At 30.9% G+C, this 22339-nt stretch overlaps 1 protein-coding gene across 1 annotated transcript; it reads right to left on the reverse strand.

Annotated features, from left to right (window-relative positions):
* Positions 1–10498: 10498 nt before the first annotated feature.
* On the reverse strand, positions 10499–17719 carry LOC132544991 (store-operated calcium entry regulator STIMATE-like). The gene is made up of 7 exons (XM_060208656.1): positions 17453–17719; positions 16724–16772; positions 13114–13209; positions 12794–12915; positions 11831–11943; positions 11187–11270; positions 10499–10812 (listed from the first exon to the last, which is right to left on the reverse strand). Exons 1-7 carry the CDS (start codon positions 17610–17612, stop codon positions 10573–10575), a joined length of 864 nt encoding a protein of 287 aa, XP_060064639.1. The 5' UTR covers positions 17613–17719; the 3' UTR covers positions 10499–10572.
* Between the last annotated feature and the right edge of the window lie 4620 nt (positions 17720–22339).

Here is a 22339-nt window from a genome sequence, read left to right on the forward strand (position 1 = left end):
ATTTTCCTGAAAATTCAAATGTGTGTTATAAATATGACATTTAATTCAACATATGATAAAGTACTAAGCCATGTGCATGCTAACAGATTAGTATTCTCTTAAACCCTTTATGCTAATATTTATATGACTATTTGTGCTGCTACCAAACCATGTGCTTATGGAGGAGATATAAACAGACAACATTTTGAATTCCATTTGAAAATGTTCCCTCCGTTGAAAAGCACTTTAAGTTTTCTGACCAATATTTCAATATTTGCTGTTTAGATAAGATAAAAATGCACTCAAATGTTAATACTGTTAACATGCAAGTGTCAATAAATGTATTACATTGGAGCAAAATTTGAAAATTCTTTGCCTCCTACCTGCTTTAAATTCTCAGTTACCATCAACATCAACTCTTGATTAATATCAAATAAATTTTCCAAGCTCATTTGTACCTTTTGTATAGATGATAATGTTCTCTACTGAGATCTGCCCTGCAGAAGCTGCAGTAACTCATAGGATTTATCAATATATAAACTGGAGAGAATGTTGGTACTACCATACAATGTACTTTATTTCCATCATCTTGAAATGTCCCTTCCAGACTATGTATATGTGTAACAGTGGATTAGGTCACAATTTTTATATACTGTCTCACCTCTAAATCATAATATATATAATTGAAACAATGTATTTGCACAAAACCATATATATGTGTGTGTGTGTGTCAAATGTGTATGATGTATATAAATTGAACGGTAGGAATTGTCTTACTCTTTACAGTGAAACTTGCGAGATTTTGGTGTCGTTTCAACAGTAGCCCGACTGTACAGATCACACATCAAAGTCAGGTCCGTTAGACTTGAGTAATGCCCATTTGGAACACAATGATGAAATCCACATTTACTGCCATGGTATCCAATCGAGTCAGTTTTCAGCTGACCACCTGATCGTTCGTGCAGAACGAGTCTGAATTCATCGTTCTGAATTTCTCTTCTGTCCACTAGATCTACAACGTGAGTGGCAATCATCCATCTTTTACGTTTATTGAGGGAATATAACAAGCAGTTATCTTGAAGATTATCGTATCCATGAACCATATCCCCATCTTCCAAATATTCTTCAAGTAAATCAAGTGCGTCATTCTTGTCTTCCAATGTGCATCTCCGGTCTAGTAAAAACTTACATACGAAACCCTGAGCTCTTGCACTTTTGAAATGACATCGACGGCAAAATTTTCCTTTAAAAGCAGCCTTTTTTCTCTGCTGTTCATCCTTGTTTAAGACATGTCGACGGCTTGCTAAACGAAGACTCGGCGGAATGCTCTGACTAGGTCTTCCGTACATGTTTGTCCTTTCGAAGATAAAAAAAAGTGACAATGCACTGCTCCATGGAAAAAGTTATACTGCTGGTTTTTGTTTATATGTTGCGGTGCGCGATCTAAATCTATGAAACGCTTTAAATAAGTGTTTCAAAGCGTTTAAGTGATTGAGGGGATTCCATGCTTGGCGGAAACGTAAACGTTTAGGATCACCCCCCCCCCCCCCCCCCCCCCCCCACCCATTCCACCCCTTCCCCCCCTTTCTATCTTTACACATCCCCTAAAAATACCTATATTACTTAATGAGAAAGCAAAACCAAATAACGTCAATCTTTTTTCTATATATATACATATATGTAAAGAAAATTTGACTTCTGCTATTTACTAGAATATTTAGAATAATTTTTCAGTCTACCAGAGGTAAAGAAAAATCAAGTAATTTACGCTGTAAACGCTTACGCTTCTGTTCATATAATGCTTTACAGTACATTTTCTATTTTGAAAATAAATTAACATTGAAGTGTTTTATTTGTTCTTCAAATTTAATGCAGATTATTTATTGGAAAGACTGCTAACTTTCTGTGTTCATTTAAATATAATTCAATTTTAATTGCAAAAGGCAGCTTTCTGATCCATCGATTATTTTTTTCCATTTCTCAATAATGCTCCGCTCACTTGATAATGATCGGAGGAGTCAAAGGCAACACATTATTTTTCATTCGAATGGAACATCTCTATTTTCACCTGGTGTATGTATTGCTGTCATTCAATGATGTAAACCAAAAAAGGGACCACAACATCATTAAATTTTCAAATATCTTACAATGAACAGAAACAATAAACAATGAATAAATTACAGAGTTATCAGGGAAAATATGTTATTTTATACTTTAACACACTTATGAATGAATTTTGAAAGACAGAAAATGGTGCAAATTAGCTGTCAATGAAATCACATCATGTCATGCGGTTATACATAGTGATTTGTTATAAAATAATCCATCATTAATTTATCAAATTTATACATTTATGTGTTATTTTTCAAACTTATCTAAGAAATTAATTCACACATTTATTCAGTCTGCAAAAAGGTTTTTCTTTCATACTAGCATCAAACTAAACAATATTCCTATCAAAGCTTAAATAGAATCTCCCAACTTAAAGATGAGTTCGGTACCTTTACCATAAAAATCGAAATTATGGGAAAATATAAGAGCATCCACAAGCATATGATATATTTTACACCTAATTCCAAAGGAGCAAACTCATTTTGTAGCAAAGGATTTAATGAAATAAAAGTAAAACATATTCTTTAAACATTGATGTTTATTTCATCATCTTATAATAACAAGTAATCCATTTTAGGGAATCACTTTGTCTCATCATTTTTTTTGCCTGCACAACACATTCCAATTTACTTTGACTTTTTGCTTTACATGCATTTCAGAGTAACATATAACACAGCAATCAAACAAAGGAATTGTACCACAGATCCACTCAATAAACATTCAGCAATACAAAAAAAAAAAAAAAAAAAACAAATCTCCCTTTTTCATCTTTTCATTTTCAGTGACCCTTAAAATGCAAGTGTGATCATGCATTGGAAGAAAATACCATTTTTTATTTCTATTGAACATATTCTATAAACAATAGATGAGATCCTTAGTTCTTTAGTTTGTTTTGTTATGGACTTATGAAAGCCATGTTTGACCAGAAGTAAGACATTACTCAGTATAAAATGAATTCTGATGTAACATGATAGACTCCTGTATATCTATATAATTTGTTATCTATACTTGTATTCTGAGTTGAACTTTGGTGCTCTATGTGATGGTGTTTTTTTTAGAAATTTTGCTTGTGAACTACATTATTTAATCGCATAGTTAACATCATGATTTGGTTAACATTTTAATGTTTTTCTTCATTGGGAAGATAATTCTTCTCTGAGTATAACCCTGGAAGTCTTGGGTGGATTTCAAAAACACTTTCATGAATTCACCAAGTTGGTGGATCACTTTCACTGATTTTTGAGGAAAAAAAACCTGATTTTCTAATCAAATATCATCAAAACAAAGTAAAGTTTTAGGAATTCTGGCCCACATACATTCATATATCCTTAACTTAAAGAAACTAATCCATAGCCTGGACATCAAACTCCTTCAGACTGGTGGGTGTGGTTTACAATGTACATCCTTTATAACGCACGTAAACCCCAGTCACTATTAAGGAAAACTGTCTACCTTTCCTATCTTCTAAAATTTACAAGCTAATTCTAACAGATGTTTTGGTGAAACCATAATACCTCAACATAAATACTATGCTATTGTGGAGAAAAACTCCAAATTCACATCAAATGGTGAAGAAACAAAATAATGTGGAACAACACCTCTGAATCCTGTATAAAAACAGTATCAATTACATTTTTTGTATTTAAAGGATATGATCACAGGCAGTATTCATTGATGTTACTGCTCATCATTTCTACACTAACTTGCTTTACCGTTCTCGATTAAGATGATGAACACCATCAGATAGCTAGACTGTCAACATGAAAATATCTCATTTACAATTAAGACTATTGAACATCTAAGTTTACTCTAACCATGGAACTAATTCATTTACAATTAAGACTATTGAATATCATCAGATAGCTAGGCTTGCTGTAACCATGGAACTAATTCATTTACAATTAAGACTATTGAATATCATCAGATAGCTAGGCTTGCTGTAACCATGGAACTAATTCATTTACAATTAAGACTATTGAATATCATCAGATAGCTAGGCTTGCTGTAACCATGGAACTAACTCGTTTACAATTAAGACTATTGAATATCATCAGATAGCTAGGCTTGCTGTAACCATGGAACTAATTCATTTACAATTAAGACTATTGAATATCATCAGATAGCTAGGCTTGCTGTAACCATGGAACTAATTCATTTACAATTAAGACTATTGAATATCATCAGATAGCTAGGCTTGCTGTAATCATGGAACTAATTCATTTACAATTAAGACTATTGAATATCATCAGATAGCTAGGCTTGCTGTAACCACGGAACTATCTATTACAATGATTCTTCATACCCAACTGTAGACACAGAATTGACTGAAATATTATGTTATGGACTAGTATTAGTGTAACCTCCTACCGTATCTAATGTTACAAAAAGTCTTCTATCAATGTAATATATCTAATATATCTAACTTACATACATTTTACAAAAGATAAACCTTGAAAGGTATTACATTTCAAATAAAAACTGAATACTAGTTTGTGTACAACACATCCACACAAAAATTCTGGAAAAGCAGGTGACAAGTAGAATTCTTTTAATTCTGATACTCCTCTATAATTTAGCACTTAATGACATTGTTTTGCCCTATTTAAATGTCTATAAAAATGTGTACTACATCATCCTTTCTAATGCCCATAGACCATCCCTCCAAAAAATTTCAACGGCATATTGACATCACTGTAGAGACAACACCTAATAAAAGCAGCAGTCATGTAGATTACACTAGCTAGGGTTATGATCCGTCTACTCCCGAGGTAGATTGAAACCCTTTGGTAGCGAAGATGTTATGTATACCTGTGACCAACCAAACAACCTGAACAGTCAAATCATATTTAAAATGTATATCAAACGAAAGAAAAAAATATTAAAGAAATCATCTTGCAGTCATTGCATCACCTTACAGAAATATATCCAGAACATTTTGATTAACATCACAACAGACACACTACAAGGTCACTTTGTCTTTATCTGCAGCTCATCTGTACAACAAGACTCTCCTTCACATTTGTCTCAAGATGGTTTACGTTACAGGAGGCAAAACCATCACATTCCACTCAAAACTGGAGCAAGAATACTCTGTCACAATTAAATTCACTTCAAGTAGATGCCGATTGCATCTTCAAAGTCACTCACATGATCAGTCATATTAATCTCCAGCTGGTGGACACAACAAGGTCAAGGTCTCTCATTCTGTCATACTCATCTTGGGCTGTGGATACAGCTAGGACACTGTCACCTGTCAAATTTATCTATAGCTGGTGAGCACATCAAGGTCACTGACTCGCATGTACCTCCAGCTGGTGTACACTAAACAATCAAGACCATTCTGTCCTATATTTTTTCCAACTGATTGATAATGCAAGGTTAAGGTTACCATTACATTTACCTCTGGCTGATTCTAGCTATCTCAATCTTTATTAGCCATGTCATATAAAGTTAAAGGTTTTTCCAAACTATATCATACATGCATTATATAGCATACAATATATAATGTGCCTTTCCTTTGTTATTTACAAAACTTTATACAACAGTCCATGTTATGAGTGCTGGACATATACACACATCACACGCTAGGCAAATTACACTGTTCAATATACTATGGTACATCTTTTAAAGCAGAACTAAAGATAAATTATAGTATAGTGATTGAATACATATATGAATAAAACAGAATAGCAAAGCAAAACCCTTAGAAATTATGTGACAAGAACATTTGTGTGATTAATTCAAACACAGTCAATTATCAAAACATCTCATAAAACTGAAACATCTCTGGCTTATACTTCAAACAGAGTTTGGTAAAATCACAGTGGTGTAGAATCGCAGGGATTTATCATCAGGCGTTGTTATAGCACATGTAGCTGTACAGATAGGCACAGCAGTGACACAAAGCTTTGATTGTCAAAAGAATATCAGCACAAATAAAATGGAAGGCAACCTCCAATGACTTAATGGGACTATTTGGAGAAGTTTTAGGATTTCACCCCCACCCCACTCTCCTATAACACAATCGTTGAGATACTGGTAACAACATTGACAGTTATATATTCATTCTTAAAATATATACAAGATGTAACTGAATTCATACAAAAAAATTGGCTTGAAAACAATTTATCAAAAAAACATTAAGATAAATGCAAAATGAGAGTCTATCATTACTTATAGACTGGTCATCGTTATTGGGTTATTTACTTTATATCATTTTAACTAGTCAATTAACTTCACCGTAGAAGATACAGACGTTAGATAATTCACAAAACTTTGTGAAAAAATGAGTGAAGATTGCGTATAATGTAAAATTAAGTACAAAGCAAATTATCACACATTTAGTCATCACAAACAGCTGGTCAGTATTACAAGCACAATCTCAGTACAGTAGATATAATGTACACATTCTGAAGAGGCTAGAGGAATCATGTTACTATTTTTTTTTTTTTTTGGAAAAAAAGCATTTTACTGAGGAGTTGCTTTCAAATATTTTCATTGCATTTCATCATTTTTAACAGGAATACATAATGAAATGAATAAAGAAAATTGACTTGAAACAGAGTAAGTGTAATAAGCTATGACACAACTTCAACTGCACATGTATAGTACAATGCATTCACAACAGCTCTACCACTTATCTATGTGCGTTGCACAAACAAAGCAGGCAAGAAAACATTCACTATTAAATCTAAACAATATTTCACGGTCTTCAGACCGAGTCATATATTGTATCGTATTATATACTGGAAGCCTATCTGCTAATAAACTTGGGAAGTCTGTTCTATCCAACATTACAGACTAAAGAAACCATTCAGGACATTACATATCCTATATACCAAAACTGCTGGTTTTATTTAATGTCATTTTTGAAGTGTAAAACCTAATGAAGTAAATCGCATACTGGCACTTTCTGTATTATGTTTTGGCTATGACAAACCAATGAAAATTGATATAAAGCCTTATAGCCTTTATACCTTGTACAATAACTGAGAGTGAATACAATGATAAGGAAGCAGTCAACTTGGGAAGAAAAAGTGAATACCTGTAATTGTAATTCAATATGCAGATATATATATAATCTCCACACATGTTATACAATGTATTAAAAATTTTGAGTTTCTTTCTGGGAGAAATGAATGAAATGATATTTTGATTACAGGAATTCTAATAAAGCAAAGATACACTCACAAAATACAACTATGTGATTATTATAATTTCTATAACAAAAGCTGTTGTTTGATAGTTAATAAATCTGAACTATCAAAATATGATAAAACCATTAGACAATGTTAATGATAAACTTGACACCTGACAATAATGTATGCATTTTAAGATTAAGTTCCCTGAAAATTAAAAACATGAATTTTGGCATCAGAAATGTCACGGATTTGAACATGATCCCACACATGCTACCAGAAAAATAATATGACTTCAAAGTTGTTTTTATAAATCACTTAAATTATATAAAGTATAGGGGCTGGAAAAAAATCATATCTTAACTGAAAAAGAAAACCCAAGCAAAACAGATTAAAATCAGAATTATACAAAGTATACAATATAAAGACACATTTAATACTTAAAATATATTTTGTAATCATAAGTGATGGATTAATCCCATAACTTCATCAAACAGCATAATGTAATCAAGCTCTCTACATTCAATCAGAGAATATAACCTCAAGGGCCATTTATGTTTTATGTCCATCTCAGGGGCCAGCTTTTTTTAATGTCCATCTCGGGGGCCTGTGTTTTCATTAGGTGTATAAGAAATTTTCTTTATTTAAGCTTTACTTTTACCTTATCAATATAAAGAAAGATGAAACGATATCAATAAATAATACTTGGTAAAGTAACCTAAATTAAACAAAGATTCTTTTTCACTTTTATCTCCTATAAAGTATACACAAAAAAAGTTATATGAATATAAAAGGGTTATAAGAATATGTCTTTAAATCTGTATTTTGCTGGGAGTAATGACATGAAAATATATTTTTGTGGAGTGTCCATAATTATGTTGATAAACTGTAAAAGATGAGATGTACAGTTTATAATACATAAAAAATATTGTGAATATACTTTTAACATTTATTGCATTTAGTTATTAGATTAAAGCTGTCCTGGTGCCCTATAGTATGTAATATAATTAATGGCATTGTTACAGTCATATATTGGACATATTCACATGGAATTGATGAACTTTGCAATGAAATATAACACATATAGATGAAGTATACAGTGAAAGACCATCAATCAAAATATAGTATCATATCTATCAAATATTTATATTCATTTATGTAATATCTTCGGTCTTTTGCTTTATACACAACCATATCCACATAATTTTGATGTATAGAAACTAAACTAGAACTTAGTTATAGAGAGATTACAAGATAAACATTATGGGTACATATTTATATCAAGCAATTCTGATCTATCAGAGTTACTTCCCTTCACTTCACTCCTCAGATCTTGTAGTGATTAGCTTGATAGCCTAGGGGGGAGAGAATGTCCACAGATAATACATAGAATTTTGACAATGTCTACCTTGATGTTTGATATATCTAACATGTATATACATGTTAATATATTAGGGTGATTTTACATATTTCATGTCTACCAGACAACTGTTAACAGTCTTAAAACAACTTATTTATGAACAAATTTTGTCAATACAAGAATTCTATGAAGTTTTTGATGCTGGAAACAGTCTGTCGATACTTTATTTAAGATACATAAATTAATTCTAGATATTTTTGGTGTTTTAATTCTATTTGCCATTAATTAATTGCGGCAATAAAAAATGGACCTAGATTAAAGATTGAAGAGAATGTAAAGAAAGTTGAAATTCAAATGAAAATAAATTGTAATTACATAATTATATGGCGAGTTTTTATTGAAAAATTTTGAAATTGGTGACAATGATTTCTTAATTTTCCCAAGAGACTTGGATGTAGATGATATTAGCATGAAAGTATAAATTACATTATATAATAGCTGCTTGAAAAAATCATTTCTTTTCCAGTGAATTTATAAAAAGAAGTCTAAAACAATACCTGATTTAAATAAGAAATCATTGTTAGAACAGTTGTGAAGATAATACAGTGGTCATGCCAACAATGATTCTATTACATGTGAATATTTTATAAATGCGAAATGTAGTATAAATGATGAAACCATTTATATTGACAATTTTCAATACAATTTGTGAAGTGGAGAGACATAAATTTTTTGATAATTTTCCTTGACCTTAGAAAGAACTACAAAAGATGTTCACAATAATCCCAAGATGCAATTGTACCTGTAAAATACACTAGTGTGAATCTGAGAACTATCATATATTTGCAAGAATGAAATCCTTTTGATTTGGTCCCAATCCTGTATATCAATGAACCATATACATTTCATTCCAAAACTTATCTATCTCATGAAAAACTAAACCTTAAAATTTTCAAGAGTAACATAGGGAATATTTGAAATCTACCATATATACCTACTCCCCCACCCCATAAAAAATAACTCTTTCATGAATTACATCCTTTTAGTTTGTTCCACTATAAAACAGTCTATGTATAATGTCTATAGATTGTATAAACATTTCTAGCTTAGTCCATATGGAAGTCTGATGTTTTTCAATGCAGATATGTTACATTCATCTTCTGGGCTCTCTTTTAATTGTTACAGTATATGCTATAGTTAGAGACAAATGAACTATGAATGCATTAATTTTTTTCTTATTGTAATCATCCTGGAAACAACATCCAAGCAGCAAAGCATGATTCTTCATCCCACAGCAAAGAATTCAATATGCTATCAATAGGAGAGAAATATCAATAATTTCCTAATTGAACTTTTCCCTTCCCTTCCTCAGCTCCCTTCGAGATCAGTGTGATGTGTGAAATAAATGTTTTTCTATAAAATATGACTGATATCTGTTACAATAATGACTGACATGGTAATTAGGCATAAACTCACCTTCAAAAAAGGTGAGTTAAGATTTGACAGCAATTCAGGGTATTCTAGAAAGTCAATAATTGTAATTTGGTATTTGAAAATATTGTTATATCCGTATTGTTGCTTTATCTAATGTACTACTTCATACTTAACACAATGAATGAGTGTGTAATCTGTTTACCTTGTACAATACAAAGGCTGTATGAAATAATTTAGAATTCATAATCTGCATAATGTAGGACAAGAAGCTATTCATCCACATGATAATGCCAACATAATGTTTTTAATTTCTATAGAAATATTAAAAACAAGAAACTATCTACACTGGGTAATTAGTTTTTGTTGGTAACATAACAATTCAGACCTGTTATGTAATGTAAACTTGGGTATTTAAACTTATTTTGCCTTTCAGAGTTCAACAATCCTTGTTCTTAATTATTCAGGGGCGTGAATACAGAAGGCAAACTAGTCAGTGAAGACATGCTGTATCACATTACAAAAAGCTGTGATTATTGATATGAGACTGCTCTATGTGGTAATGAGACGTTCTGTTCCGTCCACCCTTTGCCTGGCATCTCCTTCCTCGTCTGTTGACACAAGCAGATCTGATTCTATAAAGTCCTCAGCTTTTTCAATCCTATTGTAACAGCGGACCTGTTCTGTTGTTTTGTAGAACTTGACAGAAGGATCATTGTCACTCAAATAAATTTTTTTTGTCCCTTTCATTTCTCTCTTCAGGAAGTTGTCAACAACCCAGAATATAAATGCCTACAATGAAAGTACTCAAATATTTCAGTCATGTGACAATAGAATATACACTTAAATCTCACAAATTGTTAATTAAAATGGTCAGTATTGAATCTCATAATCTTATAAAATATAAAAAAGTGCCCACCAGTTTTGAAATATATGTACATGTATGAATACCTTTGATGTCCAAGATTTTTCCTCTCCCTTCATTCAGTGATATTTGCCAATTTCTAAATATTCTTAAATCAATTCTTTTTTGTATTTGCTTCTTCATGACCATATATAGAGATTACATTTGTGTGCATTGATAAATAGCCTCACAATCAAACCATTTACACTAATACAGAATATATTGTCACAAAATGATTTGTTTTTCTAAGTAAAATACTTACATTAACAATCAATGGTATGATAAACATGACAATTATGAGTTCTACATGTGGGTCCTTCACAGGAGACATGAGAAATGACCGCACCTACACAACAAAACACATTGATTACTAAATAATAATTGCATAAAACAGACTGTTTAATTATTTGATCACATATTTCAGACATTTGTCTCAAATCACTTATTGTCATTTTGTCACATCAATCTTCTAGTTAGAAATCTCCCTTATAGACGAATTTCCATAAAACATGTCGTTATACAAAATAGAATTTACTTCAGCACATTACAATTCTTTATCATATAAAAACCAATTATCATTGATTGATCAATATAAATGGATCTTGAGATAATCCTTAGATCAAGTTCTTTTTAGGCACTTCATAATATAACCATATTAGGACTTATTTCTAGCTAGACAAAGTTTTCTATTTTCTCTCATCTGCTGAAAGGCTAAAAAGGTCATAATAGTGGACATAAAACCTGTTTAATGAATTTTTAATTTTCTGAAAAATTTGGCAGATGAATTTTTAATTTTCTGAAAAATTTGGCAGATGAACCTTTTCCTAAATATTAAATGAGTAGCACTATGTGCACTTAAGCACCTATTTTTTACTATATCAGCATGACATGTGTTTCTATACTTACATCTTTCCAGAAGTTAAACTGCACCAAAAGTGTCATGAGGAACTTTTCAAGGATCATAACCAAGATGTAAAGTCCACACTGTCCCACCCATGCATTACACTCTGGAGGATTGCCTTATAAATTGACAATGTCACATGTATATTCATCTAACACATAATATCATGTTCAGTATAACCCTATCAAATATGTTGCCATCTTTTCACAACAAAATAATGAACCATGTCCATTTGTTTATATCCACAGAAAATAGGACCTTGGTAAGAGTTTCTTGTGTCCTATTCTTAGGACAATATGTTATACACCTCTGGGTTTACATGTGAAATTTTATAACTATCTGGGAACCAGTCAGATATCGTGAAGTTAATGCAATATGTTTAACTTAATCATATTTTATATCATACTAATAATTTAGTATGAGTTTTCTCAGAATTATTGTAAGGTAGTCAGTAAGTATATCTAAATTGAAAGTAACATCAAATCCAGACAAAACAGGAAATGATGATGCTCCTATGCTAAATCTATGGATCTGATCAAGAAAATTTCTTTATAAAATGGCTGTTCTGTTTAATCATATTTTATTATCAAACATGAACACTAATACATGAAGATGCAGGCAATACTGTAACTTTACTGATCTTTCCACTTATAAAGTCACAGTTATATTTTAACTCTTAACTATCTAGTGTAGTGATCACATCATTAAGCAGCTTAGAAAAGATTTCAATCTGTCATTATTTGAATGACACTGTCAAATATCTTACCTAAATTAGCTTTATTGCATATCATAAACTGGTCAAATTACCAATAATTAACTAAATACAGTTCAGTAACTCACAATTACAATACCAGAGCAGTGTAATTCATTTTAGAGAAAACCATACATCATTATCAAATTACAATTATCAGGATTTTTACAGGGAAAGTCAACAAATTTAAAAAGTAATGTGTAGAAACAGAACTTACCATATTCTCCAAACTTGAGTGACTGGTAATTGTATTTTTTAACAACAATTTGTGTCATTTTTAAACCTAAGTATACCACAAATAATCCTATGGTGGAGTCCAGCATAAAACTGATAAAGTACCTGGAACGACAAAACATCACTTGATTTGAATTGCATCAGTAACAGATTTCATGTATAATGATGAAAATAATTAATTCATAGTGCTTCAAAATATCATGCAATACAAGAATTCTATTATGATATTTTAGTGATCTTTCATCATATTGTGAATTTCTGAAAAACTGTACAACCAATTCATAAATATATACAATGCCTCACCATGTACAGGGATCTCCTTGAAATATGTCAGCCAGGTAGACATTGGCAAAATGGATGACCATTGCTCCGAAAGCTTGTTTCGATGTGTCAAAAGTCCTGGAAAAAAATCATAATTAAGGTTAACATTGTGTTGTGGAAAAGGATCTCTGGATGCACACGGCGCATTGTGTTGACGTTATCTTGGACGAACTGGCCATAGCGACATGCTCGATCATATGTCAACTCGTCCCGAAAGTGATGTGAGACGGTGCGTTGCAATATCGAGTGTAGTTTTGACCCGGTCATACCTAAGAATAGACGTGTTTTCCACGCTCTCTGTGTGAAGCTATATCATACAGACCTGTTCTGTACTATATATTTACGCATCTTTCTCCTTATATTTATATACATTTACAACAACTGTAAGCATGAATGCCTTGAAGAAAATTTCCATTATTGTAATACTCTGCTTGGTAGAAGTTAGTAGTCAGTAGTTTGTTATACTTCAATCATAACAACAGGGAAGTGTCAGCACTAATATAAATCATATACAGATTATTTTCAAATCAAAAGCATCCAGCAGTGGTGCAAACATCAAGAGTATTGTTGTGATGCACTAATATCACTATTTAATAATGAAATTATATAACTCAGGCATATATATATATATAATGATACTCTGATTCAGCATAGATAAGATGAATTCATTAAATAAAATCAAACTTTACCATAATTTAATACAGTGATTCATTGTGTTTGGCAGAGAGTCCACTACATTATCTAAACGTTCAGATATTATCAGATTAAATTCAGCATTGTGATAAAATTCATTGAAGTAATTGCAGTGCTACAAGTAACAATGGCAGTTCTGAAACAATTACAGTTCATGTTAACAATGTATATAGGTCAAACTCAGCTTCCACAGCATGCACTCAGTACAAGGATAAATGTCTAATCCACACTTGTATTTATCGAGATAAGGATAAAACAATACTTCCCATTTATAATCTGCTAGAAAATGTTTAAACAAAGCCACTGATTGTAAAATGTAGGTCAAGCTTGGCATCCAAACATGCATCTGATAGATAAATACTACCATCAACTTTGTTAAAAAGGACAATCATTTTTTTCCCTTTAAAATAATGCTGACTTTAAAAACCCTAAAATATGAAGAGAAACTATATTTCCAAATTCCCATGAGAATCAACATTGTAGCTATAGTGGACATACAAGCTATAAAAAGAGCCAAAAATTATTGAACATGTATAGATTGTACAAGTATATACGCATGTTTATTTACAACTTGTCAGTCATCCATCTGTACAAATTATTAAAGGTCACTGGCAAAGAAAATAGATAAAATTTTACCCATCTAAGGAAACCTATACAAAAAATTTTCAAAAAAGTTTATAAATCATAGGTACCAAGATTGTGTTCCTTTTAGACATCTGTGAGATTTTTTTTTTCGTGTTAGAAACAATTTAGTATACATTTAATATTCATTTTGACATTAAAACCTATCTTGTGACCTCTCAGACAACTTTTTTTTTCCTGTGTTATTTCTCTATGTTGTTTATTCAGTTTCAAAGGGGAAGTTCACAACATGGGAATATGACATGAGCACACACTAGCAGCCAAACATCTGTATATGATGACATCACTAGCGCTGGGATTTTAAACTAAAGGATCCCGTTTTAGGCAAAATTATACATAAATCATTAGTAAACTCATATATTGTCATGACAGTTCTTGAATATACGGAATGTGACTATTGTATTACAGGAGTTGACATAAGAATATAATTTTACCATGAGAATGATCACAAACAACATAACAGTTCTGTAATAAATTTATCTACAGAAAAGGATAATGCAGTAATAGGTTTTGTAATGTCAAAGTGGTATCGTGAATCTCTACTAACTGTCACAGATAATTGTTCATCAGTACTGAAGAACATAGGGCTACATACAGTTTCACTTCATATATTACATATAATTCTATGTTTGTGTTTGTTTAGGCATCAAGTCACAATTATTGTAAGCTGTGCTAATAAAGTTGAATCTAACTGAAATATATGTCCAATTGAGTACAAAAACAGCATCTATCATATACATGTAGAAACACATTATTAGATTATCATCACTATCATCATCATCATCATCATCATGAGAATGTGCATACATGTATTCAATCTCCAACATGTATACATATACATATAAACATAACAGTTACACCATCATCAACCTGTCAAACAATAAACATACAAATATGTATATATCGCAGAGGGGTCTAATTATCTCTTTATAAACATGATTGAAATTATCAATGTTATTCTAGTACAAGAATATGTACATCTATAGTACTGTGTAGTCCAAGTTTTTATGTCTTAATCTGCTTAGCAGACAGCAAAGTAGGGCATTTCTTCTGGGTTTTTTTCAACTACATATCAAATAATGCAAAATAGGGCATTTCTTCAGGATTTTTTCACTACATTTCAAATGATGTATTTTTTGAAGTGTGCATAAAATAATGCAAACAACTAGTAAACATTTTAAAATACAATTTTACAGTTTGCCATTGCTGTGAAATTTTGAATGCATAGAGAGGAAGAATAAAAACAAGAGATCCCTGAGGGATTTGATGATCTGATTTGATGCTGGTGGGCTAATTGATAAAAAAAAAATTTCAACATATCCACATGCTTATAATCCTAACTCAAATTCAATAAAACTAGGGCAAAAGATAAACAAAGAAACGTTTACACAGAGACTCTTGAAAAAGTATAAGAAGAATTAAACCAGGTGTTCCAGAAAAGTAATGTCTTCTGCTTCAACGATGATCCCTGCCATGTAAACCTTGGTCAATCCAAATAAGTAATGTCATGATCTCAAATGAGAAAAGGTATAAAACAACAGAAACAACAGGCCAACTAACAAGAATTAACACCTCCAGTTTAATATTGCACAAAAAAAACCAGAATATTTTTCAATGAGATCACTGCGACGACCGTAAAATTTCCCCACAATTTTTCATCAACCTGCATTTTTTGAAAAGATAAGCTGATCTCAAGTTGAATTACTAGTGACAGGACTTGAGTCTTTATTCAATACTTTGAGAATGATCTCCATGGCTTTGCATTAGCGAAAAAGTGATACAAAATATAAAATTGGCAAAAATAACAAAACAGAAAAGATATTTGAATTTAATCATAACTTTTCCAATAGGTTTATTTCTCTTCAATGTAGCTAATATATTTTGTGAAAATAAAAACACAACCATCTGAACCTAGGGCTGACTTTAAATAAACTGTAAATATGATGGTACCATCAAGATTCTTAAACTACCATGATTTTGGATTTTAACTCTGGGATAGGGGTAAAAATGGCTTTGCCATTGCGAATGGGGCCAGAATTTGGCTCAAAAAAGTTCTGATATGTGAAAGGTTTATTATATAAAGTTAAGTGATCAATCTTAACAGGCGACCCTGAATGCATCATAAATACATTCCCTCCTCTTCCATTCCAAAATTGGTCAGAGGGAAATCTGGTAACTTCTTTTTAATAGCTCAAATTGGGACTCTTTCGATTCTCAACATTGTTAGCTTCAAAGATAATATGAAAAATAAACTTACCAGATTTTCCAAGGTCTTCGTTCATATTCTGGCTCACAGTATCTTTTTACTGAAAGTATATGTGCAACAAAAGAATTACATTTTGTACAAAATAACTATTTCTCGTGTTGGTAAATGTAAATATAGGGAAAGAACAGATACAGAATCATACAGTATAATACACTTATAGTAAAACAAAAGATATGTTCATTGTCATCAATGTTTAGACAGTTTAGCCTTAATGCTTATTAGTTGAATTACGAGAAACAAGTACCGATACCTAAGTTTTCCCATCAGTCATGTGCACAACATTTAAATTAAATCTTACATAAATCTAATATATTCAAAAACTAAAGCTATTTTTTTCTCTTTAACAAATTTCAGTACAGTATATATACCAATTTTATGTTAAAACCCGAAATTGACTAGACTAGGCCCCTAACTATTTTGTGATTTCATTTTAGAAATCTTAAATACAATGAAATTGCTTAATGTCAGTTTCAGACATTCATAAAAAATATCTATTGATATAAACTTAATCCAGTCATGCCACTCCCCTTTCTGAAAAAAAATTGTGCAGCTTATATATCACCGACTAATGCAACTTTGAAAATCAATCAAACACAGCTTGACTTTTTACAATATACAAAAAAAGTTTGAAAAATCCTACTTACACATGTGTGACTTATCTTACAGTTATTTATAATATGTCAACATAGCCGACTGCGAGTGTTATTAGCTGTACTGTACCTATCAATGAAGTGAAGGCCAAGAAGGCTAAGACAGCTTGTACCAACAGTCCGAGCGGTCCCATCAGATCTCCTGTGTTACAGTGATCGTCCATATTAAGGCGATTCTCGTTCACGAGATCACTGTGGTTAAGATTAGAATTCGTTGCTACGACTGACATCTTGAGTCCATACACTCCGACTCAAACACACGAGCTGTCAAACAAAATGTGTCATCGAACTGAAAGCAGACGAGTTTGTAAGTACGCCGAGGTGCTAGTCTAATCATCAACATCTCATATCGTCAATCATCATGGTAACGCGCCATCTTACTTACTATAACTATGACCATAAATGTGGTAATTTGTTTATCGATTGATCAGTTATCATCTCTTCAAACACGACACTACCTCATCTTTCACAAAACAGGAAGCGGTAACATGCGCCAGAACCTCGCATGCGCAAATCATTCAGAGATTTTTTTTGAGCCATCCTTGATACTATGAAAAGGTCCGAGTTCATCCAAATGTAAAAATTATAACCTTTTTATCTCCACTCAAATTTTATACAAAATGTGACATCATTGAACAAAACTTTACAATTGATAAAGAACTCGTGTTCTTTTGCTGAAAATCAGTTTTGTGTCTGTGAATTTCCACTTTATGTTGTTGGTTATATTTATATTTTCCGAATTAGGATGGAAATTGTATATATTACGCTGCGCATGCGTAGAGTACCTGCTAGTTGCCATCTTGAATGTGGAAGTTGGAAAGGAAAACTGATCTTTTTCTGTCTCAAATATGATGATAAAACGAATGTGAGTATTTTTTCTTTTAATTCTGATCTTTTGTAGTGTTTAATGCAAATGATCCTGTATTTTTTCCTTTGATTTATTGTGCTTTCGTCGCATAATAAGCATGTCATGTTTCATCCTGCTGCCTCTTTCGGGTTATACATATTCATGACCCTTTTCTGTGGTAAAACAGGGATGCTTATCGACATGTTTCATTGCAATTTTCTTTAAGAAAAACATTTTACATTGATGCATGCAACTGGACAAAGCTTTGAGCAATTATAATGCATACTTTGTAATCATTTGTCGTATTTTTAATGGTCGAAAATAGTTTTTACATTGGAAAATGCATTGCTTAGTTTGCGGTGTTCTAAGTTCTATTTTTAGCACCGTTTTTAGCAGAGCGGACATTATAATTTGTTTACAGGGAGAAGAAGAAACGGTAATTATCTTATTTAGGATAGTTCTGGTTTGCAGTTATTTCATTAGATCACTATAGTTTTTGACGATGTTTTTGTTTATGTTTTCTTGAAGTTTTTAGCTTTAAAATTCTGAAATTCATTATTTTTTCAATAGGTAATGAACACGTTCAATGACCTTGCAAAATGTATTATTATGACATAATTTTTGATTGCCTAAGCATGTAAAGGTTTTAATTTAGTAGTACACGACCTGATATAAATTATATATAAATGTATGAAAGCCCTAGGGTATTAAGTTACTTTTTAACCATATTGATTATTACTCAAAGCTGCAATATAAAATATAATCTAGTCAACGAAAAACATACTATAAATTAAAACAAATTAAATGTACCAATTTTTTTTAAAAAATCAAGTCAATGATGATATATATTTTCAGTTTAAAAAATTAACCAGTAACAGTTGTTTCAAAAAGGAATACTATTGCATTAATATTTAGTGCTCTAAAAACATTTTGCATTCAATTTAAATCAATATTACTTTTAACATCTACTTTAGTGTCTGTAGAAACATTATCAAAAGTTAAAAATTTTTGAAAGATGTTTCAAAATATGCAAAATAAGGTAATCTTTCTAAGCTTAAAGATATATTTCATTTTTTCAAAATTAAAACCAAGTTTAAAATTTACCCTCCAACTTTTCTAGCAACAAGGTTTGTTATTTTTTTTTTAATTTTTGTTAACAAGCAGTTATATGAAATTTCAAGATTTTGTCTGTACTTTGAATTTCAACTTTCACCATATGCTGCCTAGAACATTTTTTAACATTGACTAACATTTGTGTTGATTGCATCTGAACAGTTGGTTTTTTGTTGTTTTTTTTCACAGAAATTATGATATATACATAATTTCTGTTTTCAGTGTTTACTACAAATAAAACAAAACTCCTATATTCCATCAGCAATAGTTTACAGCTATACTAAGTTGAAATATGAACATACATTACCTTATCAATATACGATGTCAATCATTCACTGAAACAATTGATTGTTAATGGATTAAATTATATCAGTTGTATGTATAGTATTAGTTGTATTCTGATCTTCTGTGAGCTAACACTGTCATTTGTTGTGGACAATAAAGAACTAAAATAATTCAGTTACTTAAATGATCATTTCTAACTGTTGTTTTCTTGATGTGAAGATAGGCCATTGGTTGTCAATCAATAGAGATTTCTCTCAGATTTTAAGTGAAAACAGATTTTTTTTTTTTTTTTCGTAAATGACATTTTCTTTTCAGTTACATGAATAAGTAATTGGATTATGTTTTTTTTAAAGTGTTTTTAAAAAATATCTTCAAAAAAAATTAACTCAAGGGTTTATTTTATATCGGTAGAAGTACATTGTGAAAAACTTTCGAACAAAATGGATCATGATTTCTTCACAAATATTTTTTTTTTTTTAATTTTTTGCTTTTGCTAGTTCATTTGTATGTGCAATTAAAAAATGACTTTTTAGTAAAAGAAACTTTTAAGTACAGTTTTATCTAGAATTTAAAAGTATTTGTCATTTTCATGTCATAAAAAGGAAATAAACCTTTGAATTATGACTAAAAATTTTGTATTGATTTCCACATAAGTTGTAAAGCCTTTCAAGATGTTTTATAAAGAAACCAACGGAACTGCCATTGTTGTAAATATTCCCATTTTAGTTCCATTAACAAACAGATATCTATCAAATCTTATTTCATTAGTTACTATATCAGTAAATCAGTGAAGATGGAATATTCTCTCATGCCCTTACATGAATTCTTCTACCTCTGAGGAACAAAACAACGATACTTCTACCTAGTACTCTGTAGCTAGAGCTGATTGGTGATTTTACACATGTATAATTCCACTTGCTGATTTGTAGTTAAGCTTTTTTTTAAAGGTAACTTGAATAATCGAAAGATTATCAGGTGTCAAGGAAATTGACACTTTCAATTTCCAATTTTCAAGAATAAAATGACAAGTGACAAAAAGAATGAACAATAGATGTCAGTGAAATGTTTTTCCTGAAATTTAAAATCTATTTGGTATTTTTCATGTGGTGTTATATATTGAATAGAAAAAAAACCTCATATTGAATTTTATAAGTATCTTGCAATATAATTTTCTTTAGCTGGTCCTATAACTTTACCTAGTTGCATATTCAATAATTCATGGTGAATTTTTACCTGACATCAAAACTAGGTATTGATTATATATATCTAAGATCATTGTTTAAAGTAAAACATTTTATTCCAATTTGAGCAGTTTTTTTTTAAATATTATATTTGAATGGTGAAAAAAGATTGGTGCCTACACATTGTAATGTGTAAACAGTCAAAAGGTTAAAACGTCACAAACCCATGTGTTTTCAGGTATTCACATGAAATCAATATTGTGTAGATTAAAAGTAAATAACATAAGTGATGTACAATATTTTGCAAAGATATATCTCAGTCAGGTGTCAGAAAATGTTATGAACTTAGCTTCCATTAGTAAAATACTTCCATTTTCAATTAATTATGGAAGGGAAATTTAATCATTATTTTGGCTCTGGTATAAAATACATAAAAACTTAATTTATATATGTTTCAACTGAAAGATACACCTAAAGCTTTATGCCTATGGATTCAATATAGATACATTTAATTATATATCACTTGTTTAGTGTATACAAAACAAGTTTAGACAGGATTTGTCAATTTGTTGTGCATTGGTATTATCATTGGTGAAGGGTAAATTATGTACAAATTATGCCATTGAAGTTTTTATTTCGTGGAGTTAAACTATATGACTTGTATATAATTCATTCAATGCCCAGGTAATTGAAAAGAATACAGTGCTAGAACAAACATGTAGTAGGCAGTGCTGAAATGAGCTACTTTTTAAATTGGACATTGTAGGATAGTACTGATATAAAGTATGCAAAGACAAAAGACAAGGACAACTGGAAATTTTTACATGTATTATCAAGAATTACAAATAACAACTGTCTTTAATTTGCAAATATACAAAATGACTGCTACAGTCAATTATGTGTAATGTACATTCCTAATAAAACTTCAAACACCATTGCATACAGTCTGGCTAATACATAATGTATAATGATTTTGTGACTATTACATACAATATACAAGAGTCGACCTTATTTCTATTTCATTCACATGTTTTATTTACGTGGATGTTTTCCAAATTATAGGAGTCAGATTGTAGGTTGTATATTATTCATATTCAGTGACACATTTTCAAGGTTACATGGGTCACATGCATTCCCGTTCTTTAAACATAAAGCATCAGAACTAGGATGATGATTGAATGTCAGAATATTCAAATACACAGCTGGTGTTGATTGAGCTGAAATAATTATTTGGCAACAACCTCTGATCAATACCTAAGTGTTTATGGATCATTATAATTACCAACAGGTAGCATTCTTGGAAATGGTAAATTTGTTCTAACAAATATTCAAACATGACCCACTTACAATGTCACAAGACATGTAAATTTTTCTGTTAAAATCTTTTAGCAGGAGACTCAGGATAATGATATTTGGACAGTATATAATGCACTGGGATAAATTAATGAAGCTTGGTAATGTCAATGCAAGTATTTTACACTACATTTCTAAATGAACAAGGGGCCAAGGTATGACCTATAGGGATAATAAT

Source organism: Ylistrum balloti, unplaced genomic scaffold (genome assembly GCF_031769215.1).
Source record: "Ylistrum balloti isolate Yb309-2 unplaced genomic scaffold, AGI_CSIRO_Ybal_v1 Utg369818, whole genome shotgun sequence".
NCBI classification, from domain to species: Eukaryota; Metazoa; Mollusca; class Bivalvia; order Pectinida; family Pectinidae; genus Ylistrum; species Ylistrum balloti.

What these genes read in the sequence shown, in the direction of transcription:
- LOC132544991 (XM_060208656.1), bottom strand. Translation starts at nt 17,612, where the DNA reads ATGTCAGTCGTAGCAACGAATTCTAATCTTAACCACAGTGATCTCGTG. An exon ending in CGAAGACCTTGGAAAATCTG is followed by an intron (nt 13,210 to 16,723) that starts GTAAGTTTATTT and finishes ATTTTTTTCCAG; the next exon opens with GACTTTTGACACATCGAAAC. An exon ending in CAAGGAGATCCCTGTACATG is followed by an intron (nt 12,916 to 13,113) that starts GTGAGGCATTGT and finishes TTGTCGTTCCAG; the next exon opens with GTACTTTATCAGTTTTATGC.